General features: G+C 41.4%; 1 protein-coding gene and 1 long non-coding RNA gene across 2 annotated transcripts; both read right to left on the reverse strand.

The window, feature by feature from the left end:
* Positions 1 to 253: 253 nt before the first annotated feature.
* On the reverse strand, positions 254 to 13765 carry LOC106491749 (uncharacterized). The gene is made up of 5 exons (XR_001293819.2): positions 13393 to 13765; positions 12526 to 12730; positions 10304 to 10404; positions 10024 to 10103; positions 254 to 1800 (listed from the first exon to the last, which is right to left on the reverse strand). It is a non-coding gene; the product is annotated as an uncharacterized lncRNA (long non-coding RNA).
* Positions 13766 to 15909: 2144 nt separating this feature from the next.
* Positions 15910 to 26142, reverse strand: ZFP64 (ZFP64 zinc finger protein). Its single transcript, XM_067307441.1, has 6 exons — positions 26065 to 26142; positions 25364 to 25603; positions 23862 to 24023; positions 22758 to 22820; positions 21851 to 22102; positions 15910 to 17970 (listed from the first exon to the last, which is right to left on the reverse strand). The coding sequence occupies exons 1-6, from the start codon at positions 26114 to 26116 to the stop codon at positions 16670 to 16672; spliced, it is 2070 nt and encodes a 689-aa protein (XP_067163542.1). The 5' UTR covers positions 26117 to 26142; the 3' UTR covers positions 15910 to 16669.
* Between the last annotated feature and the right edge of the window lie 1572 nt (positions 26143 to 27714).

Here is a 27714-nt window from a genome sequence, read left to right on the forward strand (position 1 = left end):
TTCTAGGGAACAGGATACCAGCTTTTTATGCACTGGCATATCTGTGCAAAGATAAGCGTGCTATGAATCCTAACTGAGTGAGAAGAGGCAAAAGGAGATGTAAGACGATGGCCTTGTCGACATGTGACTTGTCATATTACCCTAACTGCTAGTTTACAGCTCATGGCTGTATTACTTGCTGCTGCGAATATACTGTGTAGGAACAACAGATGTTTCTGATAGAAGGCACTAGGTGACTTGTATAACCATCTAAAATAATTCTTTTGGTAAAGAAATGACATGCAGACCAGATCCCAGTTAATTAAATGTCTACAAAATTACATGAAAATAGCATTGGGATAATGTTTCTGTGAGACAGAATAGAGCATTTAGTAGGAGTAGGAAAAAAACAGATTTGCAGATTTGACAGATTTTGTCACAGATTTGTACTTCAGTAAACTATGCTTTAATCTGAGGAAGCTGTATGTATTTTAATTATAAGAATAAAATATAGATATGGAGTTATTGGTACTATATTATACTGGCTGGACAAGCAATAATAATCTAGTATAAAGGCAGTTTAAACTGCAGTATCTGACAAAATATTAAGAACGAAATAGTTGTATTTCCATAAAACCAGTGATATACCTATTTAACAACTGTAAATATAGACAAAGGAGTTGAAACAGTCAGAATATTTTTCCCAGTTTAACCTTTATCTATTGCTAGGATGCTCCAGAGACATGCTGCACATCTTATTTCAGTAGAGCAGAAGTTCCTTGTTATTTCCATTCCTTTGTAGTGCCCAAATATACTTGCTTAACAGAAAAGACAAAAATCTGGCACTGATCCCAGCTGTACAGATGCTAGTACGATGGGTGCTAAAGATCTAATTTAAAGATCACTGAAAGTCATCAGTGGTTTCTCCGACTTCAGTAAAGTTTAGGGTGGCCCTGACAAAACCCGAAGCGAGTGGGAGTTAAGGGATCAGCGGTCAAAGGCCTGGCCCTAGTTATCACATGTCAGCTGGCTTAGTATGGTCTTAGCCCATTGCAAATGTAAAACGAAACATATTAGTTTAACATTTCTGACAGGGGCTTACATTCCTCAGTTTCACCACCCACTTGCCACTGGCTTGTCTTGTGGTCGTTTCTAGGAGCTCGGTGGAGAGAAGCTCGGGAGGTTGGCCAGCAGTACGAGGTTGGGGTGTGACTCCCCAGAGTCTCTGCCTGCACCCCTGACTCGCCCGGAGCATCCTGCAATACCAGCAGCTGCTAGCACCCGGTTTGGATCAGGTATAAACCGGTCTTGCTATAAAATAATTTTCTACCAGTGTCCAATTGCATCCATCCATGCACCGTTCCAATGCAAATATCTCACTACAGAAATTAAAAACCATCACAAACGGGTGCTGAAAAGAGCCATTTTCTGACCAGACTAATTTAGTCAGAGGGGAAAAATAAGCAGACTCGCTTGGAGCGAGCAAGGATTGGGATGGCACCACAGAGGTAGCTTCAGCAACTCAACGTAACGCATGGGGAGACCATGGAGTGCTGATAGATAGAAACAGAACAAAAAAGTGAGTCGAAAGAGGAGTGAAAAACATCGAGATGCTTAATATAGCCCTTGCGATAAAGCAAACATTCAGATGAGGCCCTCACACGAGTATTTCTTCATGCAGCTCATTAAGGCATGAGCAAATCCACAGATGTTTCTGCTGGCTCCCAAAGCCCGACTTCCTCCTGGCGCATATTGAGCTGCTGATCACTCCAGAGCTCGCCTTCTCTCCTTGCATCTCCCATTTATGTAGGCTAGTCGTCCCTGCAGAAGGAAATAGAAACTAAAAGGACTTTTAGTTGACTTAATTAATGCCTGTAACACTAGTCAATTGACATCAGCACCTTGTCTGTCAGTCACTGTAGGAGGGGGGAGATGTGTTAAAAATAACAGTCCATTTCCGTTTCTCCAGTCTAAGCTCTGCTGCAAAACAGGAGAAAAAGCCAAGGCCAAGTCAGTTAGTGACATCTTAAGGCTACTAACAGAACTGGCTCTGTAATTGATTTGATGAGTTTTGTACACAACCGAAAAACCAGGATACTGCTGCTCCTGAACAGAGTATCTGCAGCCAGAAGCACCTAGGCATCACTTGAATAACATGCTGGTTACCCAGAAATTATCATTGAAACATACAGTTTACAAAGAAAATTCAGCTTCTTTCGAAATTAAAAAAAAATAAAATCTACATTTCATTTAGCAAACTTTCTCCTTATAAAACTGAAAACAAGTGCTTCTAAACTGAACGAGCACGGAGGAAAGAAGGGAGTCTCAGGCATCGCTTGCCTTTACAGGAAACACTCTCAAAGGCTAACTTCAGCCTCATGAGCTTAGTTTCACCATGTAGCAAAACAAAAAGCAAAGCTCTTCCGAAGGGTGCGTCAAAGTTAACGCTGTTCTGAGTCACCCTGGGAGAAAACTGTTTCCCTCCGCTGATATGGAGAGAGCAGGGTGTGATTAGCCTCATTAGGTGATGGTCAGCCTTTGTGACTATCCTCCTCAGTTTAGATTGCAAAGTTATAAATGGAGTTTTAAAACAAAAATGTTTTGAAATGATTATTTCTTTTACCGTATATTCATAAGCCACTAAAACGATGGTAGGTGCCTTACAAATAAAGCAACAAGGCCATGTTTGTCACCCTAAAGCTATAATGCTGCAAACTTCCCATCCTTATAGGGTCTCATTGATATCAGCCACTACCAATATTTGACAGGACATTCCTTCCTGGAGTCGTTCTGGCACAGGGCTCCGACAACAAGCCCGGAGTGTTTTATCAAAGCACGTTAAAACCTTGCTGTTCCCAGCAGTCCTTCTGCTCGCTGTTGGAGGTCTCTGTTTCCAGAGCATAGAACTCAACCCTTGCCCCAGCCCTCCTCATTTGCAGTACTGCACAACAGTCTAAGGCACCGACGACAACGGATTTTTATTTTTAAAAGTGAACAGAGCAGCAGCAGTGCTGCCAAATACTCTGTGCATGGCAGCTCTGCTGCAGAAGACAACGAGAGCTGTATAGAGGGTAACTTCTCCAGCGTCCACAGCCGTTTGCTCAGTGAATGCAGGTCAGAGCCTTTGTGCAATTAAGAGGACCTGGGACTTGAAGATGCAACTCAAAATGAATGATTTCAAAGGTGATGGCAGCTGGTCTATATGTGGGCAAGAAGGTGCATGTTCTCCAGCTGTGGCACGTTGTTCAAAGCATGCTCACTAATGGTGAAAAACAGCTGGCTGATCATGCAGGAATTTAACTGCTTGGTCTTCAGCTGAGAAGAAAACAGCTGGAAAAGAAAACAAAGACCTCACTACTCAGTGAGGTCTCAACAATTCTCAATATTAAGTCATTGATCTAACTCCTACTAGAATAGCTATGATTGCAAAGAGAGGGTTTTCAGAAATCATTTTTATATATAATGTGTAACATAGCTACACCTCACCAAAACAACTAAACTCTTGGGAATTCTAGTATTAAATTGCTTCCTCCATTTTACCCTAATTTCTGTACAGTATAGCCGAGGTGGAGAATTCCAAGAGTGAACTGTCCTGAGGGATATTTCATTTCACAGCTGGTGAATTCACGTGGAAGCAGAGCAAACCAGTTCAGAAAAAGTGGTTCCTCTCACTGACCAAAACGGGCTCAACACCTGCTGACTGAGGACAGCTTCATTTGTGTCAAGTGCAATGACACTTTATTCACTACTTTATATACAGCACTGTTTTAAAACCATACCTTTAAGAGCTTTACTGATCTTTGCAAGTAATTGTGTTATTGTTTGCTTTATATGCTGCTTATTTAAGAAGTTTAGGAGAGACAAGCTGCCTGAATGGCTAAGTACTGGCTAGAGTGCAGGTAAGACTGTACCTTCTCACCTGTCACATAAAAAAGTGTGCTAGTTTTGAGTAGCTAATCTGTGGAAAATATATGGCTTACTACCTCTTAGTGAGACATACCTTTACCTCACGTCATATGGATGTTGTTTTAGGAGCAAAAGTTCATAGGTCCTACCATCACCAACATCTAGCCGCACAGCCACTGCAGCACGAACTAAATCACGGAGCACAGGAGGATGGCAGACATCCTGTGTGCATATGAATAAACTTGTTACTTAATCTTTAATAGAGGTTTTATTTCATTCATTATTTCATTGATAAACCTCCCGCACTAGATGGGCTGGTGACTTGATATGACAGTCGAGATTTCTGCACTTTCATAGAGATGGGCATCCGTAAGAGATGTGTGAATGCAGAATGCATTAGCACTTTTGTGGTTGGTATATATGAAGTTTTTTATTTAAATAACTGAGATGGTACCTCTTATCAATTTACCAAATAAACAACATTTGATCAACAGTGTTTGATCCCTTTAATGTGAAGCTGTGGCTAGATTTTGTCAGTCAAGCCTTAGGACCTCTGGCACACAAATGACAAATCACAGTGTTAGTATAACTATTGACACACATTTTTTAATACATAACTACTGTTGTTATATATAATCAGAGCTGATAGAGTTCAGCATAAAAGGGTATTTTAAAGTGCCAATAAAACCACTTAGCTTTTACAACACACTGCGCTTACTCCATTCCCCTCCTTCCCCCAAAAAAGCTTTTCTTTTGAACTAAGCAATTTATATATTGGGTCAGTGTTATAAAGTAGGTATTTATAGCAGATTTCAATGGCATGGAAGCTGGAATAAAGGCAACTTGCTTTTAAATGCAGCACAGAGGCAGCTTTGCATTGATAACATTATCAACTGTTTGTACATGGAAGATGATGTGTTCACTGAGGAGCTTCAAATTCTGTTTCTGTAACTGTAACCCAAATTATTTGCTTTCCTAATGAATCATTTATACTTCAATTTTTCTTAGAATCATTTAATGTCAGCTGAGCAACTTGTTCAATGATTAGGTTAATGCAGGAGCTAACTAAAGAATTTAACTGATAACACTGCACTGTCTTTTTAATTTAATCTTTTTCCTTCCAGAAAAAACACAATGAATGCTTTACAAGGCTAGTGATAAAAGCAACTCTAAACTCTATTATCACTCTAAGATGATCACATACACAGACAGTTGGTCATAACTTGTGCTTTGTTATGCCTCAGGGTTGCATTTATCTTAGAAATCAGTTTGGTATTGATGGCATAACTCATCAGCCATGCTAACTATCCCCTTATTGCCAAACTATTCTCAATTACCATAGTGATACCTTCTTTCTTTAGACAAGCTAGCTCAAAGGATAAGCAGGACAGGGGTCACATAAAATTTTCCATTACTGATCACCCAGATTTTTACCAAACATGACTACAGAAAGATATGTGCACTGTTTAAACGGAACATTTTTAAAATTAAAAGAAATGAGGATTAAGTTTTCAGGAAGTCCATTCCAAAGATGCTTTGGAATTGTTTTCCCCTAATAAAAGACCATGCAGAATGAAAGAGAGGAAAATTCTTAAGTTTATGGTAGAGTTTTTATGTTTGTATTTAAACTTAAATAATGATAGTCTTCTATTATTTAAAGAAATTAACATCTTTATGACATGAATAGGTCCAGAATGGAGAACCTTTGGAGGAACTTGATTTTCTATTGGCAGTATGAATCAGTACTGCTTTAATGGTGAGCACGTTTGCTTATCTTTGTTAGGTTTTTAATGCTTGCTGTTAGTTATCACAGCAAACAGAAGAATTGCGTTTGGGGTACAGTTTTCTTCCAAATGCAAAATATTTCTGCTTAACAAATGCAAAAATTGAATCCATACAATGGAATGTGTAGGAATGGAATTACCTGCACGGCAAGTACTGTAATAGAAATTTACGCATGCAGATAGACCAACTATGCATGCATGTGTCAAAGAATTGTGAAACAAATACTTGAAAACCTATCCCAGAGTAGGAAACTGGCATGTCAAACAGGAAAAAGGACAAGTAAAACAAACTTCTTTTTTGTTTCTTTTGTATAAAGTTACTGCTAGTTTTTGTACCAATCATATCATCAATCATATTTTAACTGGGGGTGGTCAAACGTAAAGGCCTCTGAAATCAATGGAAAGATTCCTATGAAGTTTTATATTTAGAGCTGAATATAGAGAGAGCTTTGTCTTTCTGCACATGGATTTTATAGATCATGTCTTTTTATATAAACTGGATTGATAGTTGGATTTATTATTAAAGACTTATCTACATGGGGAAGAATAGAGGATAAATTCAAATTTAAATACTCCCCTGCGACTGCTCTGCACTAGCCGGTACTCAGTAACTGTGCAAATGGCCAGCTGGCTTCTGTCCCCTGAGCCCCAGCTTCTGCACGGAGGCATTTCCACCAAGTGTACCCAGACCTGTGGGCAGGGCACTCCACTCTTGAGCGCTGCTGCCAGGTCCTGCACACTTGGTGACTGTTCCCACGACATGGGCCATGCTAAGAAACATGTATTTCTACAATATCTGGAGGGGTCAGACTCAAAAAACCCCATAGCTTATTTTCCCTCATGACATAAGCCATTTCCTTCTGGGCCTTTTTGACTACCTAATGCACCATTTTAGGAAAAATGGGAAGGCCTAATTCTGAGGATAAGGCATATTATTTTTTATTAGTATTATTAAAAACGCCAGAAGACTGAAAAGTGCTTCTCATTCCTTCATGCTGGCACCAAGCATGGCTAACTATCTTTGTAAAGGGGCTGGAGACATCAATTCTGTTTCTACCAGGATGTTGGTTTCACTGCTGTGTATGGATGAGCCATGCTTGGAGTTACTTTGGTTGCAGTAGGAAAAACTGTCTAGAGTCCATAGACCTGATGCGGATGATATCAGAAACTGGTATGAAAAAAGAGGAAATAGAGGACAAGAGACAGCCTTGGCAGAGCATGCCAGTGGCTTGCTGTGGCCCTTGCTCAGGACAGACATCTTTTCTGCTAGCTCTTTGTCACCAGTTATCCTTAGTTCTTTACCTTTCCACCTTTATCTGACAGAGACAGTCTTTCCTTCTGTGATGCCTTGTTTCTCAGTGCTGTGCCAGGCATTTCCCTTTTTACTTCCTTTGAAAGTCTAGCAAATGATGGACAATGGCCAACTGGTATTCCTGAATCTTTGGACACCGGAAGATGATGTAAGAGAAAACAAGCAAGTAATGTCTGTAGTTCAGTTTCCATGGTAACAAAGATTAAAAAAAAGGCAATACAGTTCTTGAGATGTTTTGGAGATGAGGAACTCCTTTTCCACCTTTTCGCCCATGTGCTTTGGGAGCTCAACATAGGGACTGGCAGTGCTCGTGGAGATGGCAGTGGTCAGAGGCTCAGTCTGGGATTACAGTTTTAGATTACAGCTCCTCTACACTGTGTTTCAGAATCAGAGTGAGACAAAGAGGTAGCACTACTCACTGACCACGTTTCAGAGCATTTTGTGCAAGCGTTAGAAGCAGATGATGGGGATGTCTAATGAGGCCAGAGCAGCTATTGCATTTGTAAGCTTGCAAGCAGTTCCAGTGGTGAAGGATCCATCTCTGACTCACATGATAAAACAACTAAGAAACTCCCTTAAATATTAAAACATAAGGAGTCTCAGAGCACATCAGAAAATTTAAAAAGTTGGTAACGAGGTAACAACCTTGAGTTACTTCTGGACTGCAATTTATTTCAGTAGTTTTATGCTGTGAAAAGTCCTTCCCCTAGGTTTCTACCAATGGGACGCTTGCAGTGATGAACTGCATTAATGGCTTGCTCCGTCCTTTACGGGTGCATCTCTCCCTCTCTCCTCAACGTGGTACATTTGGCATGGAAATACGTTATGGCCAGTGATTGGGAAGAGTCCCAAACAGCTTGGACAATGATGCCAGCAAAGAAGCCAACTGTGATCAGATGGGGAATGTGTAGGGTTAGATAAAAGATAAACCTCAGGAGAAGGTGAAGAGAGGCAAAATGTCATTTGGCAAAATGGCAACTACAAAGCATGCAGACAATCTCTGCAAGGTCCTCCAGGCTGCCTGAATTCAGTCTTTTTACTGAAAAGATGACAAGCATATCATTGTGGAAGGAGGCATCAACTATGCAATTCTCAAGGTCCTTTTGTTGCCTCATCTGTTTCTAAGCTGACACTGAAGCTTACACACCCTGTGCCAAAATCCCAGCCAGCTTGTAACATGGATGGGCAGTTGACGTGCTGCCAAGAAATCCATCTTCTGCTATCTTTATTAGCTTTGCTGTCATGCCACTTATGTGACCCTTTGGTGAGTCTCTCAAGAAAAAAAGATGTTTGTCAAAACCTGGACTTCACCTTCACCTGTGCTAACAAAGAGGTGCAGAAGCAGCCCAGTCCCAGCAAGAAGCACAGGGCACGAGCAAGCTGCCCCGTGGACTGGCAGCTCTCGTGCACAAACACAAGCGAGCCGAATGCAGCTGCACCTGTACATGCAAACAGGGAGGTCACTGTGACCTTGCCGCAGCAGCAGCCATGCTGGTAAACAGGGCAAGGAAGAAAATTGTTTGTAGCATGGACACAACAACTCAACTGTTACTGTGACTGAAAGGCAGAAAAACTCCTGCTTCCAGCAGGAGCGGCGGTGCCTCTCCCAGTTTACAGGAAATCAGGAGTGTGGACGCAGAGCTTTTTACAGTGATGCGACCTGGTCTGCTATGATGTTTTAGCTGCAAATGTGAACTTGGTTTGCCAGAGAACTTCTCTGCTGTAGCTTCATCAAAAGACTGGCCTTATCCTGGTGGCTCAGTGCTTTGAACTCTACTCCTGAATCCAAATGAAGCACAAATGGGAGCCATTGACACTGTACTGAACTTTTAAGGCTGACACGCTATTTAGCAGCTTATTAATTCTAAATCTTTTGAGGCAAGTTTTCACTCACCATCCACTATAAAGAGCTTTGTCAAACTGTAACCATTTTAATTTCACTACAATTGCCCCTGGAGGAGCTGGTGAAAGTTATACCAGCTGTACATTTATTTTACTGTTTTTTCGTCCCTTTTTTCTGATCATCAGTCTGTCAAGGCTATCAAGATTTACATTTAAATGTAAAACTGGACTGTCCACCAAATAGCCTTTGAAGCTATTAGCTGTGAAAGATAATCAATTGGGAATGGGCCCCTGCAGAGCACTTTTCAAGCAGAGTCATCACCAAAAAGCAATTTTGCTGGCAGGCTTTTTTTTTTTTTTTTTTTTTTTAAATTACGAGCATCCCTATCCAATTAGAGTAATATCAATGGCTGATCCACATGATTTTACAACAACAGCAAAAGTTAATATTGTTTAGGCAAATTGATTCACATGATAAATTCTGAAGTTTTAAAGAGGGAGTAAGAAGCAAGGATTGGCAACTTTTTCATCATCCCCTAGAAACTATATATACTTATATAAATAGAATGATCCAAGGCCCCTAGAGGTGAGGGAAAGCGTTCCTACATATGATGGTAAGCTTTAAATCAGGCTTGTAATAAGTTTTAAAACAAGGTATATTTTTAATACCTATTTTGCTTTACAACTTTAACAAGGCATTTTAGTTGTAGCAAGACAACAATATATGTCACCAGTTATAGTCTCTTTCCTTTATTAACACTAAAAGGCATGTTTCACAGAGAATTTTAATCTATTAATTACGCCTGTTATGCATTATGCAGCTTAGCATTACACATTCCTGTTCTTTCAGAGTTTCCTTTAGGCCATCATGAGATGCGACTATCTACAGTATCTATCTAGGTATTTGCATCTCACTCATCACTGAGGTATCCAAGTTATTCTCATCCACACAGTATACTTCTGAGGTGCACGTCACCTTCTGCCAGTGGGTGATCCAGCAGCATTAATCTTGTGAAAATACACATTATTGCTATAATTATAAATGTGGCCATTAATAGTAAGTGGGGAGACAGTTCAGCAGTATGATATTGTATTAAGAAAAGGGGGGGGCTGTTTTCCTTCAAAAAACCCAACCAAACAAACAAAAATCCCACACATTTAAAATACAACCATTGACCAGTTAGTGGCTGGGACACTCACCCAGGACACAGAAGACCTGCATCATCGGCCTTGCTCTGCCTCCCATCCATCAGGGAGTCCTAGTTTTGATGAGCTTCCATCTGCGATCAAAAAACGGGTTAGAAAATTATGTGAGCAGCTCTGAGCAACAGAGATACACAGAATAGGTCTGTTAGGTAGGGCTAGGCTTTTTCCCCCCCAGATGCTGCTTATACAAATAGTACAAAGATTTTAGCAGCTCTCCATCATTCTGAAGGACATCGACAGGAAGCAAGCTGAAAAAGTTAGAGGTTTTTCTGACCGTCATTTTAGGTGTCTGCCACATCAAGTCTTGGTAAGCTGGAAGATGTTCATAGCACCACACATTGTTTCATCTAGAAGGCATAAATATATCCTTGCAACCTGAAAAAGACAAAACCACGCTTTTCTCAAATAACATACTTTAACCTATAAAATTTTCCCACTTTCATTGCTAACCAGGAGAGTTTCCACATTTAGACATTAAAAGCAAGTCTACACGAGGTCTGAAACCAGGAACTGAGAGCATTTCCCACAACACGTGTGCCAAAGCAGAACCTGCACTAGTACATAATCCTTGCTTCCTATAGGCACAGAACAAAACCCTGAAGCTCATGGAATAAATTATTTGGTATCACAGGTCACAGAGTTAAAGGACATTGCCTCAGCAGACAACGTGGCCCTGAACATACATATTATTTGTTACATAGCATAAGCATAGCATATTTGTTGCATAGCATAAGGAAAAAAAAAAGTCTTTCCTTTCTCATGTACTTTTTTCCTTCCCTACAACATTGTGCCTAGGTAAGTCTCTAAAAGATGAAAGATAGCCATGTAACCAAATACTGTATGTTTTATGAATCCTTCTCCATGTCTAGCGATTAGAATAAAGGCAAAGGCAGAACTGGATACCCGAGAGAGAAAAGAAAGCTTTTCCTACTATAGACTTTTAGTTCACAATGATATCTGAGACATTATTTCCTCAGGTCACTATAGAAACCTTTATCACCTTATGAAAGGTCATCTGGATAAGTGACAGGGAACATTAGTTTCTCTTAACAATATTGGTTTCTCTTCTTAAAATTTAAATAAAAAGGTTAAAGATTTTCCAACTAGAGATGTAAAAGGCCATTAGAGTATCTAGTCAATATGCCTGAAATTATAGGATAGAAGCCTTCAACATTTCCATTGAGCACATAGCAAATATTTTTACAGACACCAGAGCATCACATTGCAAAAAGGATGACAGACTATATTCTGCCTGAAAACACAGATAAATAAATGTAAAATCAGAAATACAGAATAAAATAAATGCAAGTAATAAAGAAGCCTTTCCTCAGTTGTTTGCAACCTAGAGAAAAACAGCTTGGCACTCTTCTAGTATTCTTAAAGAATAATTTTAAACCCCTTAACTGAAGGTACTTTCCAGTACGGTCAGATCATAATAGCATAAATAGCGCTGCCAAAATGACTGGAAAATATTATAATTTTTTAACATAAAAAAATCATGCGGGTTCAATACAAGTTTGGGTTTCCCAAAAATCCCAAAGGAGCTAGCTTTGAGCCAAATTCTGCTTGGTTTTAGGCCTCATCTCACATGAGGATCTGATCCCATGCAATCACGCAGGAGCGCTTCCTGGCACATCTGCATATCCAGTAATCCCCCTGCGCACCAGACAAATTGATGCTGGTTTTGAGCAGGAATCTGCCATTTTGATGCAAATCACAGTTAAAGTGTGTATCAAAACCATGTTAAAGATACCAGTAAGGCTGAGCAAGGACCTAGCTCTGAACACTGCCAGTTTATTGCTCCAGCTCAGCGTGGCACCTCCTGCGAACATCGTGCATGAGCTCACCCGGATAACTGCCACCCTGAACCAGAATGAAAGGTGTTGAAGATAAATTTTTCTTTGTACTTTGTATTTTTTCTGCTGCATACTTTTATCTCACAAAAGCAAAGGGAAAAGCACATTCCAGTAGGCCTTGTAGAGAATAAACCTTTGCCCATGTGGTACTTGAGTCTGGTTTTAAAAAGCAGTGTCTTGTAGTAACAGCAAAAATATCAAAAAGGGTTGGGAAGGGTGAAAAGGAGGGTGTTGCTTTTTTTGAAAATTGATACACTGTGCATCACTGCTTTTTTGTGTTCCTGCTAACATTCTTGCTCTGTTTAACCTTGTTTCTTTAAGTAGTCATAGCGATTCATATTCACAGAGAAAGGAAGACTGTAACATGCAGTAACTCACATTTTGGACACCACAAGTAAATTCTAGAAAGGTGCCAAACTGTGTAGAGAGCAAAATCTGCAATGAAAATTAAGTGTAGAAGGAACCTAACTTAGGAATATTTAATTCTACATGTTCCTCTTAGAGCCAATCTAATGCAATGCAATGCAAACACCATCCATTTTGTAGGAAGCGGGAAGTGAGAAGTGCTCCTGCTTAGCAGCCGGGACAGCGGGGTTTGATTGCCCTGTGTCACATGGGTGAAGTAGTTCTCAATACTCACCACAAAGGGCTTTGAGATCCTGAGGCAAGAGGAACAAAATCCATCCAAATATTATTTTCTTCAGGAAAGAGACAAATTGCTGCAGATCTCCGTGGCTATGGCAGAACTCGAGGAGGCTACGCGAATTATTTACCACAGGCTTGAAAGCAAGCGAGCTTTGCAAGAGATGCTGTTACGAATTACCATGCTCTCTCAAGGGATAGGTCTGTTGATAACATGAAGAATGTATTAAATGAATATCAGAGATTAAAACAATCTGCTTCTGCCTGCTCCAAAACACTAAAACCACTGCTTTTGAACATAAAAATAAAGGAAGAATATTGGAAGAGAAAAATGAAAAAAATTGCTCCCACTTCAGGCTTGGTTATCAGCTATTTTTTTTTTAGGGTGGAGGAAAGAAGTCTCTGTACATTGTTTACTTAAACATAATGCAATCAGCTAAACAATGTTGAAGAAGCAGCACTAAGCTTTGTCTATTCATTCACACCATTTTGTTATCTTTCCTGTTTATCTTAGAGCTACACAGGGGACCAGAATGAAGGTTAGTCTTTACAATATGACAAATCTACTGGTTTCCTATTTTAGGAGGTAAACAACTCTTTTTGTAAAACTGAAATGCAGATAACAGAGCTGTGTAACGTTAAGTGTGACATTAGATTGAACATGAGATTCCTGGACTTACTGGTGCATCCCCTGGATGAAGGTCTATTGGCCAAGGGCAAACACAGATAATTACAATTCAAACCACCCAGCTTTGTGAAAAATCTCTCATTTTGTACCATTCTTGTAGTCCACTAAGACCTGCAGCTGAACACTATGCACAGCTTAAAATTAATTACTAGGAATTTAAAAATTATCAATACTTACATTAAATTGTTAGATTAATTTCTGACTATAAGTCTGTTTCATGGGATCGTAACAGAGTGTTTACAGCCGGGCCTTTTGTAACTTCTTATAAAAGTGGCTTTTGAAATACCATTTGTACCTGGGAAAGAGTTAAAAGCAGGAAACTGTGAAATCTGTTTAACAGGAAACATGCATTACCAAGCAGAAAGGACTACACTTAAGTTTAACTGGATCTCTAGCACCACCTATAGAGGATACAAAATATCTCGTGCTCAGAGACCTAACAGCATTTGAAAGCAGTGATTGCTCTAAAGAGATACTAGCTATCATCATTTGTGTTAGCTCAATGTTACAAATACGGCAAAATAAATAAAAACAGTAAAATAAAATCACTTTGAAGAACCCCCCTCCCCCCAATCATCTCCATTTTGATCTCGCTTGATCTTGCGCCCACCAGTGATGCTAGCGTAACCGTTTGGGGAGCAGTGCTGCACGCTGGACTGCTGGAGCGACCCGAAGGAGCCCTGCTCCCGCCCTGGGCGAACTCCCTGGGAGCTGCGCTGAATCGCCCCGCTCGCTCTCGCTGTCCTTCTGCAGTGGCCGGCCAGCACGGGCTGCGGCGCGGGCAGCTCCGCGGAGCACCCGCTTCTCCTCCCTGCAACACTAGTGCCGCACGCGGGCTGGAAGCGCCTCAAGAGGGGTGAAAAACACATTACTGTTACGTGACTGAAAGCGTCCCCACCTTTGCTAGTGTTTATAGTAACTTTGGGCCATGCTGTTCTCAGCTGGACAATTCAGAGCACACACGTGTACACATAAGCATTTGGGTTAATAGAGAATTGTTACCATGCCCTGCATTTTCATTCAAAGGTAACATAAAAAGTTTGATCTATGCTGCTCCAGTGATCACTTACAAAGTTGAGACCAGTGACCACATATAAGATCAAGCACTTACCTGTGATGCCTTTCTTCTTTCCGGTGCTTTACAAGCAGCTTCGACACCACTGAGAGGTAGCGAGCAGGTCTGCGCCACAGCACAACGACGAGGCGTGACCGGTGAGCCACGACACAGCAATGCCAACATTAAAATTCAGTTTCTAGGCTTTCTATTCATTGTTCTCAATGAATGTCTCTGTAGTGCTCTAATGCAGTAAAACCCTGCTGCTCTGTACTTCTAATTTATAGAAAAATAGGTGTGCTCAGTGAGTTGGAACTGGGCCTTGTCAGCTCCATAAATCAGCTATCTGTAGGGAAGAGATAATTAGCAGGTGATAACCTGTATCACCAAAGCAGTCCAAGAACAAGCGTAGGGGATAATAATCCCTGAAATATAGCTATCAGTGAACTTAGAATTTTTACTTCACGTTTCAATACAGCACGAGGCTAGGAAACACGCTTTAATAATGCGTTTTAATTAAGCATTCATAAGGTTTCTCCTTCTAACTGAAGTATGGTCTTTTCTGATATCCACAACCAGAAGCATACACTGTCAAGCAGTTTAAAATCAAAGATGAGAATTCAAAAATAAGAGGATTATTTGGAAGGGTATTTTTGTTTAAAAGAGCATTAATTCAGAATCAAGGATTAGGGAGGCAGAAGAGACCCAGATTTCCAAAAACATTATTTCCCAATGAAGACAGTGATACTGGAGAATTCAAGTTTAAACTACCTTTCTTTTGACAAAAAACAAATGCCACATTTTCAGGAACAACCTGTATAACCGCACTTGTGACTTAGGTTGCATTTTCCTATCTGCCTTTGTAAAGCAGGAAGCCTTACCCTGTAAATAGAAATTGTACCATATAGAGGAAAGACATGGGGGGCAACCCTACACATGCAAAATAAAGACTGTACAGGCTAAAAGATTCAAACACAAGGGGCCTATTCAGAAAATGGCCCTAATTATATGATATTCTTTACAAGTTTTCCAAGCATGTTTCTAGAACAGAAAGTAATCATTCAATGTCTCCCACTAGCAAAAACTGTGAAATCTAACTTGACTTAGATTCCCCAAGGGGGAACCTCTGAGTTGGTTTTGATAACAGTCTTTTTCAGTCTTCACGTATGTTAACAATTGTCCTTGGGATACTGTCTGGCTGTGAAATGATCTCTCACTTTTGCAGATCCAGGCTGCTACAATATAGCGCTGTCTACTTTCCCAAGTTAGAAGTCTGTTCTTTAACTAGATAATTTCTTTGTGAAGATATTAGCTACCATTACAAGAGTGCTCATCAGACTGCACTATAATATTGTATAGTTCAAAATACATCCCTAAATTCACATATTCACTCATTATACAAATGTACATCATTTTACGGTGAACTACTGTCTTGCTGGGATCTAATCTGAATTTATGCTAGTTTTGATCCTTGGAATAGAATCTACTAATTTTCATTTTTACTGGAATGAGTTCAATCTTTTCTTTTTCCCCTTTTAATTTGAAAAAGAACAGAGTCAAAAATACAACGCACTTTTTCCACCCATGCAACCACAAACAAGTATGAAGGCAACATCAAAATAAAAACAAAAATTTAAGTACTGTGTTTGTAAAAAATATATTTGCAGTTGTTCTGTTCTTTAAAACAAAGGCGACTGACAGATCACCGTGCCATATACACGATTTGCAATAGTGTTCTTGCTAACAAATAAAGGTAGTTATTAGTGATGGAGGGACAAATTTTTTTTTTGTCTTCTAAAAACAATCACCTGGTCTGCTTCTGCATAAGCATTTTCAGATTAATTGTCAGGTGCTACCAACTTCTACTGACACTAAGGAATAGGTCCCATAACCTTTACTATGGCTGCATTAGATCTGGTATTTCTAAAAGGTTAACTATCAGCCAGGTCCAGCTGATGCATCCACAGCATATCATCAAAACACCACTAGCATTGCTTAAAAATATACTTCAGAATGGCTTGGACTATTATCTTTTTGTGCGTGCATGAAAAAAAGGAGTCTGCTGTGACGATCATTTATAAGGTGATGTTTTCTTCATTTATCAAGTACAAGAATCATATTTTGGGAAGCTTACTGCTAGGTGAAATTTTAAACAGCTGTTTTGATACTCAGATTTTACAAAGAACACAGCCTCTGATTTTAATAGAGGCACATAAATATACACATCCTCTTTTCCCACATACAAGTTGTATGTTTCCATGTACAGACAGGTAAAAACATTTATGTGGAAGGTATTTGGCTTTATAGGACAAATTCTGCATTCACTTATGTCCTATGCAGTTTTACTGACTCCAGCATTGCTGCAGAGACCAAAATTTGTTTAGGAATAGTACTCTGTGACTAATCTGGTATGGAGTCTGCTGGACATAGCAAAGCTGTATGGGCTCCACTTTGAATGATAGAATAGGTCTGCTTAGGGGCTTCTGTGTGAGAGGATGAGGAAAAGATAGGAGGAGGGGGAGCTGAAGTGGACACAGTGATACTCTGACCTCCATCACTAACCACTGTCACTTCTGTTGCTCCTTCTTGTATTAAAGCATTAAGGCCTTCTAAGTCAGAGCAGCTGATTCCAGAGCTGGTGATGAAAGCTTGGTTGGCTGAAGCCTCATGACTGCTGACAGGAGCGGCAGGAATCAGAGTTTGGTGTAAAGCACTTCCATCGCTTTGGTCGTGAGTTGTGAGAAGAACTGCTGGTTGGGCCACAGACCCTGCTTCACTTTGAGATATGGGAGGCGGAGGTGGCGCCAACAAACTGACTTGGCCCAGCAGCTGCAACCGGCTATTGGCCGAGAGGTCTTCCTGATTCTGGCTAACTAGTGCGGGAGGCATGACATTCACTGACGCAGCCTGAACTATACTGTTTGCCTGAGGGACCTGGTGACCCACAATGATCTTGACCCTCCCCTCATTGTATGGAGAAACCTGAGCAGCCTGAAGCGGGACCTGGAGGTGACTGACAGTAATCGGGGCACTAGTCTGCCGACTGGGATCCATGTGAAGCTGTAGAACAGCTAGTTCATTATTTTTAGTCCCATTATACATACTGTGCTGCTTCTTATGACTCCTAAGAGAATCTTCTCGGACAAAGGAAGCCTCACACAGGTCACACTTAAATGCTTTCTTGGCATCCAATTTGGCAACTTGCCTGGAGCCACCCTGTTTTGGCCTATCTCCTTCTTTCTTCTCCACAGTTTGCTTCTTGGTCTTGACTTTGTCTCCATGAGCTTTCCTCACATGAGTTGTCAGGTTGCTCCGCTGCTTGGTATCAAAGCTGCAGAATTCACATTTGAAAGGACGATCCTTGCAGTGAATTCTCTCATGTACCTTCAGAGCTGCCTTGTTGGAGCAAGAGTAGTTGCACTCTGAGCACTTCACTGGCTGCTCAGGCTGATGAGTCCTTATGTGGTGCCGAAGGCTTGTTTTGTTTCCACACTGAAACTCACACTCTGGACACTTTAGAGTATTTTCCATGCTGTGCTTAATACGAATGTGTGATTTCAAGTTTCCTTTCATGGCACACCGGACCTCACAGAACTCACATTTGTAAGGCTTCTCACCAGAATGCACACGCATGTGCCTCTTCAAGTCAGAGTTGATTTTAAATTTAGCAGGACACATCTGACATTGAAAAGGAGCATCTCCTGTCCAAAAAAAAAAAAAAAAAAAAAGAAACAAAAACCACCACATTTCAATTTAGAGAAGAGAAACCAAGATCCATCTCTCTCCTGGAGAGATCAAATGCTATAATACACAGCTGACTTGTTTCAAATACCTGTAAACTCCCAACATATTTTCAAGATGTAGAGAACTCTGCAAGGGGATGGTTTATGTCACCTGGTTTGACAACTTGCGCACACACTTTCCAAGAGCATGCCTACCCACACCTGTTGTGCCTTCATATCTGCATCTTAGATAGTCTCCATTTTTAGTTCATTTTGTGGGTAAAACAATTCCAAGTGCTCCAAAAGAAGGGACTGAAGTTTCTCCATTTATACTTCTTCAGCAAGAGTATGTCTAACTAGCATTTAAAATTAATTAAAATAAACATTATAGAAGTTTAACATCTGCTAGATTTTTTGAAGTCCAAGAAATCAACATAAACACATGCATATCTCGGGTTTACAGTACATGATTTACAGTGTGGCTTGCAGACAAACTTTAAGCCCAAGCTAAATAGTAGGCTACTGCAGAAATGAGTGTCTAACTGGCACCAGCCTCCCTGCTTGCTCGTATATTCCTTACTGCCTCTCTTGTACCAAGATTTGTTCATGTGCTAAGTTTGATTAGCTGAAAAGAAAAACGGATTACTTTTTGGCCTGGTTAATTCCTTGCCCCGGCTCATGTGGCACAGCACAAATACTACTGCTGGCACAAGGGAAGGAGTGAAAACTTTTGTCCAGAACATCAGGCGGTGTATGGACAAGAGTCTATACAGGTGACTGCAGAACCACAGCATTATTACAGTTATACAACAAAAAGGAATCATAGATACACAACAGTAACTGCAAAAGAGAAATAGGATACTAATGAAGCATGTATGTAAGTATGTGACTCAAGGGAAATGTGCTTATACAGAGAAATAACATTAAGTTTTTGTTTCTTCTGGCATTACAGCACCTGAGAAAGAGATATTTGCACCATGCATCACACCTAATAATCTTCTACAGATCACTTTAAGAAACTCTAATCAGTTTGCATTCATGCAAACATGAATATAAAATGTTCATAGGTGAATAATTTTTATAAGAACACTCCTGATCCAAAACCTAACAACAAAGTTGAAACTTAGGTCAAATTCTTAACTGCTAAAGTGTGAAAAATGAACATATTCTTCTGTAAGATCATTAGTAGTCTACTTACATTAAACTACCTACATGAGTAACCATTTGAACTATATGTTTCTAAACCACTATTTTTCATTTTCTTTATTTGCAGGCTTGTGTCACAACATGTATGATCAAATTAAGCTGTAGATTTGTTTAGTCTATAATCCTTGGATCAATTCCAGGGTAAAGACCAGCGACACCTTTCCGAAGTCTTCAGAAAATCCAAAGCAAACCTACTGAATAACACCATTCACTTTTTTTCTTTAATCTAAATAGGTAGTTCTCTAAACAACTAGGGTGTAAAGTGTTTAGGTATTATTTTGAAAAAACAGAACTGTGTTAGTGGGTGCTAAGAAGGGGTTTAAGGGTATGGGGAACAGAAAGAGACTACTTAGTTCAGCAAATTTTTTTTTCTTTAATAATCAAACTGCAAACGGCTAATTTATTTTATAAGTTAATATTTTATAGAGTTTGTGATAGCTGTATAATTTTGCATAATTTGCTTATCCAGCTACAGATGCCATAGATTCAGCTTGCATATTTTTCAAATCAAGTTGTGGCCTACTGTGCTAATCCATGTATCTGTTTAATAATTGAGATACATGGTGTATTATGTATATGAAACAGACTTTATTAATGAAGATACACTGTTTGCTCATCTGGTTTATTTTACAGTCTCAGCTGCATACTCAGCTACTGAATTTTTATCTGTTTTGCTGATGAAGGCACAGTACATATTTCAATGGCTTAATTTTCATATTCAGGATAGTGTAATATATGAAAGATAAAATTACTAATTATATTGAATAAAGGAAAGTATGTTTGTTTTGTTATTTAAAGAGTGGTCTGTTACTGAGAACCAAACTTAAAAAAGAAAAAAGGGGGGGGTTTGTCTGATCTTGAAGTTCTTACCCATAAGAGTAATTCTTCTCAACAGAAAACCAATCTTTATATGAATAGTTCAACAAGTAAGGGTATGTAAATGATCTGATACTGAGCTATGTAAATTACATTCACCTTCTAGAGAAGGACTAATTTTATTCCAATAAGGAATGTATTGTAGTTACCCATCTCAATTTTCTCTTAAAATTGGTTAAGTGTTGCTTAACAGCTTTGCAATATAATAAGGATGAAATGATTATTTTCTAAGTTATTGCACTTCCTTTCAGCAAATCAATGACTAAGAAAAGGTCTTTTTACAAAAATGGATTTATTTAGCAGAAATAGCAGAGACAACCAAACTAAAGACTTGACTTGAATTTTAGCATAATTAAATGATGCAACAGACTGATCTGTCAAAAAGAACCTATCTAAAAACCCTTCTGACTACTACAATATTTAATGCTACCAAAAAAGAAACAAAACCAAACCAAACCCACCACACACTACTGGAAATGCAAGAGTACCATCATCATTCAGAAGTTCTCCCACAGCTGAATTCAGAGCATACCTGTCCATGCACAGAAATGCACGAGTTTGCACACTCCTCTATCACACAGGCAAAAAGCGTCATCATGGTCTCTGACTAGTATGTTTACTACCAGGTAACTTCTCGCAACGTCTCTATACCATTAGGACCCACCATCACATCTTGTATAGCAAAGGAAACAGGCAAACTTGTAAAACTGCCCGACAGTCCTGCCTGCTCCATCACAGCAGATTTGTGAAGTATAAAAGATTCTTTTCTGCTAAAGACAGATTGGTTTAACCCTCCCCTCCTTCACAATGCACAAGGGATTTGTTTCTTTTATCTACTCAAAATAAATCCCATCTTGCACACATCTGAACTAATGTTTAGTACTTCATTTCAGAATCAGACCTAGCATAGGTTCAAAGCTAATCTAGTAAACACTGAACCTTAACCACCTTGCAGCTAACATTCACAGAACTACTCAAATATATAAAGGACAACACGGAAACTAATTCAATACCCTGGATTAGGTGAAAAACTACATATGAAGATAACTATACATCAAAGATAACTGTACCAGAGTATCTTTACAGCAAATCACTTCTAGGAACGGCCTACAAAAGAGATTCTGATCAACAGGAAACCTAGGAAAATAACACAAATATAAAAATGGTAGAAGATTTATAAGCCTGGAGACCAGAGTCTTCTGTCCACCAGACAAATATAATATGGGCAGAATTTAGTTACAGTTTTCTCATACTCTGCTGTTAATGTGCATCAGCCTGCACGTGGAAGGCACCACAAAGAAAGGTCATAAGAGATACAACTTAAATTGCTAATTAGTTTCTAATTTACTGGTGCAAGAGAAATTAAATTATGCAGCTGAGGCTTGCACCGATTTAACCAGTCAATTATAAAATAATTTCAGTGTTTCTAATACTGTGGACCAGATTTGAAAGACACAGGAAGGAATCCAAATGCTAACAACAACAACACAGCTTAAGTTCTATTGATTTAAGAATGTCTCATAGACAGTTTCAAAAATCAACTTAGAAGAATAACTACCAAGAGTCAGATATGCCTTCTGATTGCTTCTACATATTTTTAGCAGAGCTGTGTTGTCCTGTTAGATTCTATGCCCATGAGATGTACAAAAGCATCTAGGCATCCAGCTTCTGAGAAGTCAAATAGGCACTTCCTGCCATCTGGATACCTGTAGAGCTTTTAAAAATCTTCTCAATGATTTTCAAATCTTTACAGATCTGAATCTTGGCATAAACTTACCTGTGTGGGATCTGAGATGTACAGTGAGCTGGCTAGAGTTGCGGCTTGCATAAGGACAGATCTGGCATTTAAAAGGACGTTCGTTGGAGTGAATGCGCTGGTGTTTGTTGAGACTGCTGCTGTCGGCAGCTGCATAGTCACAGTGTTTGCATTTGTAAGGTTTCACCCCAGTATGAGAACGCATATGCATCTTCAGCTTATCTTTACGACTAAAGCATTTGTTACAAACCTCACATTTATGGGGCTTGTCTCCTGAAACAAACAGAAGAGCACCAACACATCAAGAATTTTTGCATCATAGAAACATTTGCAGAAATTAAAAACAAAACAAAAAAGAACAAACCCAGTGCACCAAACACTAAAATAGCAACGGTGCTAGTTACTGAAAAGGCTTTATAAAAGTATGTACTGGATGCAGGATTTCAGCTGCCAGCCTGTTAACTAAGCTCTCTTAATATGCTCTAAAAGGGTGCATATGCAAGTACAACCAAAAATTTAGAAGACCTTTGGAAATTTCTCCCCTTACAACTCTGAAATTACTGCTTGGAAAACTTTTGGAATCACTGTTAGAAATTAAGGGCAAATTAGCAAATTATTAAGGAGACATCATGCACTACCATACTGCAGCACGCTGATAAACACATGGTGTGCATCTCAAACTTAGCTGTGCCTTTAACCAATGTACAACGTTTAAGTTTCCTACTTGTGAACAGTACGGGCCACAGCGGGACCTGGCTTACCCAGGGCAATTCTCAGATACTGAGAACTACAATATTAAAATGTACAGATATACATGTATATTTTATCTAATTTATCTATAGATATGTAATTTTGTAGGAAAACACCTTTTGGCAAAAGCAGAAAAGGACGAAAACAACTAAACCCAAAATATAGCAACTACATTAACCTGTGTGTGTTCGCAGATGACGTTCCATATCCTTCATACCATAGGAAGTCTTGAACTGGCAACCTGAAAATGGTAAGATTATCAAAAGAAAAAAAAAACAAAACCCAAAACATTAAATTCAAGGAAAAACTAACAAGATAATAATAATAAAAATGTACTACCCTATCCTGGGCTTTGTCTTTCTTCTCAAGTACAATTTCTTTAAAATTCAGTATTTCTAGAAAATGAAGTCCCCATCCTGTTTCCTCCCATCTACTTAAAATAGTAACTGGATTACCTATGAACTTTAGCTTTCTAGTGCTTCCCTAGGGGGCAATTCACTCTCTGCATTACCTTTTTCTGTAATTCTTTGAGTAAACTCTAAAACAAATTCTCTGGAATCTTGCCTAGGACTTGAGATGCTCTTTACAGTACCTGGGGGACACAGGTGGAACTGATTAGTTTCACATATAATCTCAGGTTAGTGCTATTGGGAACTCGGCTAACGGCTCACCATTCAGGAATCCTGTCTGAGAGTGCTCCACTTTTAGAGTACGGAAGTGAATGCTGCGCATTTGAAACGTGCCTCTCAAATGAAGGCAGGCTCGTAAAAAGAAATGCTGTAACTTTTGCTCCCGTTAATATGGCCACTCATCTATGTGGCTGTCTCTGCATACATTTTCTGCACACTGTACGGTTCTTTTACACATTAAGCTCTGAAAATATTTCAGTTCAATCCATCCTTAAAAACATTCTACTTGAACAAAGTGTGTAACGCAAAATGCACATATAAGATTTTTCACATACAATGATGGCAGTTAGCAAAAAGCTAGCAAGGCTCTGCCCTTACACTGTGATGGGTGTGGACAGAGGCCAGTGTCTATACACAAGTCCACTGGAGCCTCACCAGAATATACCACAGAATAGCAACAAAGTCCAAGGACTTGTGAGGACAACAGCAAAAGTGCTACTGACATCAATGTTAGTAGATCTCACCCTTGGTAAGTAGGTTGCTTTCCAGATTCTGTGCATCTTAACTGCATTAGACAGCCTTACTGTGCATATAAATATACCAAACCTATTGATGTTAAAATTAAAAGAAGGAAGACACAGTCATCACCTTACCTGGATAGCAGCAGTTTAGTTTCTTCTGTGTAAGTGAAGAAGTGGATTTTCTCGAGCGTGCTTTTGGTGGCGTGGAGACAATAGCAGCAGTTGGAGGCTCACTGCTCTCACTAGGCAGGTACGTTTGATAGCCATGCTCAAAAACAAACTCTGGGGCAGAAACTAAACACACAAAAGAGCTCAATTTGACAGCATTAACTTCTCCAGTAAGTAAAATTTAGTTATTTTCCAGTTTCATTAGTTACTTCTCTATTCCATTTTTCCAGCAACATTCCTGTTCCTGGCTTCCTATTCCTAAGGGGGGGCAGGGAGAGAGCTGTTCTCTCCCTTGCTGTCTTGCTATCAGACGAGAATGCTGTCAAGACCCCATGAGCCATGCTGAACTTAGCACGACCCTAACTCGGCTCTCTCTTCGAATCCTATCTGACTGCACAATTAACGGTTCAGTTTCTTCTGATGCCTGCCCAGGTCTTACATTAATAAAATTATGCTTGTTTTTCAACACTGGCTGTGCTAGAGCCCAGAAGAGGAAAAACAAATAAACAAACCCCAAACTATTTATATGGAAAATGTTGTCCAAAAAACAAATAAAAAGCTATTTTAAAGGTTCAGCTCCCTTCAGCTACACCATTTGTAACGGTTATGCATAAAAATAACAGGTAAAACTTTGTTAGCCAAAATACTGGCTTTTAAATCAATTAAACCATTGTATACCGTAAAAAGGGCAAAATGGTGTAATTGCTCTCATTTTAAAGATGAGTAAATAAGAAGCAGAAAAGTGGCTCATCCAAAATCCACACTGACTTGAGGGATTATAATACAAGAATTCCTGGAACTAAGCCCTGGATTCAGTTTGCTTCACTGCTCTTTCAAATGCTCTTCCCTATTCTGTCCATGCAACTTAAAGTTAAAAAAAACTGGGTTTTAGTAAGGTCCCAGACCAAAACAAAATACAACTATATACAGAAGGGCAAAACTTCATGCATGGAATAAAATTCTAGTTATACTTAAACATTTGCAGGATCAGGACCTCACTTGAGCCTTTGCATAGGCAGAAATTTTGAGCAATATTTTTCCTGCCAATTAGTTGTGGAAGCAATGCTAGTGGATGCAGTGTTCTCACATAAAAAGGCCTGGATTGGTGCCTGACAGCAATCCTCAGTCTGTTTCTCATCAAGAGCACTCTTAAAAAAATAAAATGCATAGTAATTTGATTTTCATAAGTATTGACAATTTTAATTAGTCTTCACAAGTCGGTTATACAACATACTAGACTTAAGCTATTCTAAGAGAACTTGTACCTCAATTAGCAAATTAAGTAACTGCTGTCATACCAAAAAAGGCAGCACATCACTTATTTTTCTCCCTTTATACGCACGTATGTGCCGACTAATGTGAAAACTGTTATTTCTGCTTCAAGCGGCGGGGACAAGGTGAGTACCAGGCCACGCAGCACCGCCACTTAAGTGCTTGCAAGCTCGTCACACCTAACGCCGCGATACCTGTGATGGTTTGTGTTTCTGAAGTGATGGTTCTGGTGGTGGTCTGGGCCTGTGTCGAGGGCACCGTCTCCTCCGACACAAACTGGACCGTACTGGTGGCCCCGGCCGCAGCACTGGTGAGCTGGCAGCCACTCTGCTTGTGGGCCACGAAGGCATCGAGGTTATTGAACTGCTGCTTGCAGATGCCGCAGATGTGAATGTCCGGGGTGAGCTCCACCAGCACCGTGGTGCCTCCTGGAACTGCGCAATTAACAAACAGCAGCTGTGACTCGGATCGATTCACCCCGGGGAGGCGGCAGGGCCGCAGCAGCGAGACACCGCGGGGGCCGGGCCCGGCCTCGAGCTGGGGGCAGGCGGCGCCGCGGGGCCGCGGCCCGGCGCTCACCGAGCCGCCGTGCCCGCCGCCGTGCGCGGGGGCGCTCCGCCGCGGCCCTGCCCGGGAGCCCCCCCCCCCACCGCCGCCGCCCCGCAGCGCCCGCCCGCGGCCCCCGGCGCGGCGCCTCGTCCGCGGCCCCGCGCGGCCCGCGCCGCTCACCCAGATTCCCGGGTTCCCCCCAAAGCCAGGTTCCCGGGCTCCGCTCCCGCCTGCTTCTGGCGCTACTCAGGTTTCGGGGCCTGCCCAGGCCCCGGCTCCACTCGGCTTCCGCCGCGCGGGCCCCGGAGCGCGCATAGCCCGCCGGCGCGCCGCGCCGCGCACTTACACTGCACGGGGCCGGGGAAGGCCGGCGCCGCCCCCCCGCCGCCCGCGTTCATGGCGGCAGCGAGCCCCGCGCCTCCGCCACCCGCACGGGGCTTATTAGCGACGGGGAACCTCCCCCCAGCCCTGCCGGCGGCCGAGCGGGGACGGATGTGGAGGAGCCGAGCATGCTCAGTGGCCGCGGCGGCGGCGAGGCGGCGGCGGCTCTCACCGGCCGCCGCGCTGCGGGCTCCCGCCGCCGCTGCCTCCTCGTCCCGTCCGGGCGCCCGCGTCTCGGGCGCTGCCTCGCTTCCCCCCGGCACCCGCGTGCGGCCGGCGGGCGCCTCACCGGGCCCGAAGCGCCTCAGAGGGCCTGAGGCGCCTCAAGGGGCCTGAAGCACCTCAGAGGACCTGAGGCGCCTCAAGGGGCCTGAAGCACCTCACAGGGCCTGAGGCACCTCAACTCCGCGCTGAAAGACCCCTGACGAGCTCAAACGCCATTAGCTGGCGACCGCTAGCCCCCAGGGCTTCCTCGCTCCTTGAGCCCATGCTCATGTCTGCTGGCCGGAGTGCTCTGGGGCAGCACCAGCGCCCTGACCCCGCTTCCCCCATGGGCTGTTGTCTTAACTTAAAGCTTTCCTTCATCATCTTAAGTTAAAGCTTTCCTTCATCTAGCAGTGTTGGTGTGAATTTGAAAGCAAGGGCAGGCGCTTGGACTGTGCTTTGCACTAGTACAGCTGCGAAGACGAGCCTCAAGTCTTGGCCTTTTCTTCTGGGTGGAGTTCCTCATCTTGGTGCAAATCCCGTGCTGAGGGGCTGTGCGTTTCTAGCACGATGCTGTACGGCAACACGCCGAGAAACAAGCTGGCTGCATGCGGGTGGTCTTCAGCAAGCGTCTCCGATATTCCAGTGCTTTTTACCATTCTTTCTTTTCTAGGCCTCTTTTCTAACAGACTGTTTTTCCACCACAGGCTCTCACCTTTCCTTCAATCATGCTTACCCCAAATCTCAAAGACTAACCTAAGTGTTCATTCCATTTATAGTGCCAATAAGAAACTGATACCCACAGAAGTTACTGGAAAGCCTCTCCATTGTTTGAGTGGATTTCTGGATGTAGACCTAAATGTTCCTTACAGGCAGGCAGCATTCCTCATATTTAAGGGCTCTGGAAACTCTATAAGAAGGTACCCCTTTTTTAGGGGGACAGGGTGACATTTTCTGTGCCGAGTATGTTCTTTAGTGCTTTGAGATTGGCTCAGCCATTTCAGTGGGCCCAATTTCAGCAAGTTATGTTGCTTTGCCTTGTGTTTAAAAAATTCAGCTATTCAGGAAAGACTCACAGCATTATACACTGAGGAGAAAATAAAATTTGGAAGGTGGGTCTACTTCAGGTAGATGCCTTCTGCTACTTGAATTTAGCCAAACTGTAAGAAAAAGCTTCGTTTGCTTGTGATCAGTAAAGACTTCGTGTTTGGTGGCTGAAGTCTGCCTCTGATAGGCACCCGCTACACACACTTCATTTCCAGCTCAGGCTCCTGATACCCCCAGACCCGAATTAGGCACCAATGTTTCTCCTGCACCCTCAGTGCTTGATCCAGCAGTGTGGAGGAAAACCCAGCTTCACACCAAGATAAACACTCACCTGGAGATAAAGCGGCTGCAGAAGGGGCAGAAT

Source organism: Apteryx mantelli, chromosome 18, assembly GCF_036417845.1.
Source record: "Apteryx mantelli isolate bAptMan1 chromosome 18, bAptMan1.hap1, whole genome shotgun sequence".
NCBI lineage: Eukaryota > Metazoa > Chordata > Aves > Apterygiformes > Apterygidae > Apteryx > Apteryx mantelli.

Bases quoted from the DNA above. Each gene is read 5' to 3' on its own strand.
- ZFP64 (XM_067307441.1), bottom strand. From the start codon at position 26,116: ATGAACGCGGGCGGCGGGGGGGCGGCGCCGGCCTTCCCCGGCCCCGTG. The intron at 22,821-23,861 runs GTAAGGTGATGA...TACCATTTTCAG, and splicing joins ACTAAACTGCTGCTATCCAG to GTTGCCAGTTCAAGACTTCC. The intron at 22,103-22,757 runs GTTAATGTAGTT...TGTTTGTTTCAG, and splicing joins TCATCTGCGAACACACACAG to GAGACAAGCCCCATAAATGT.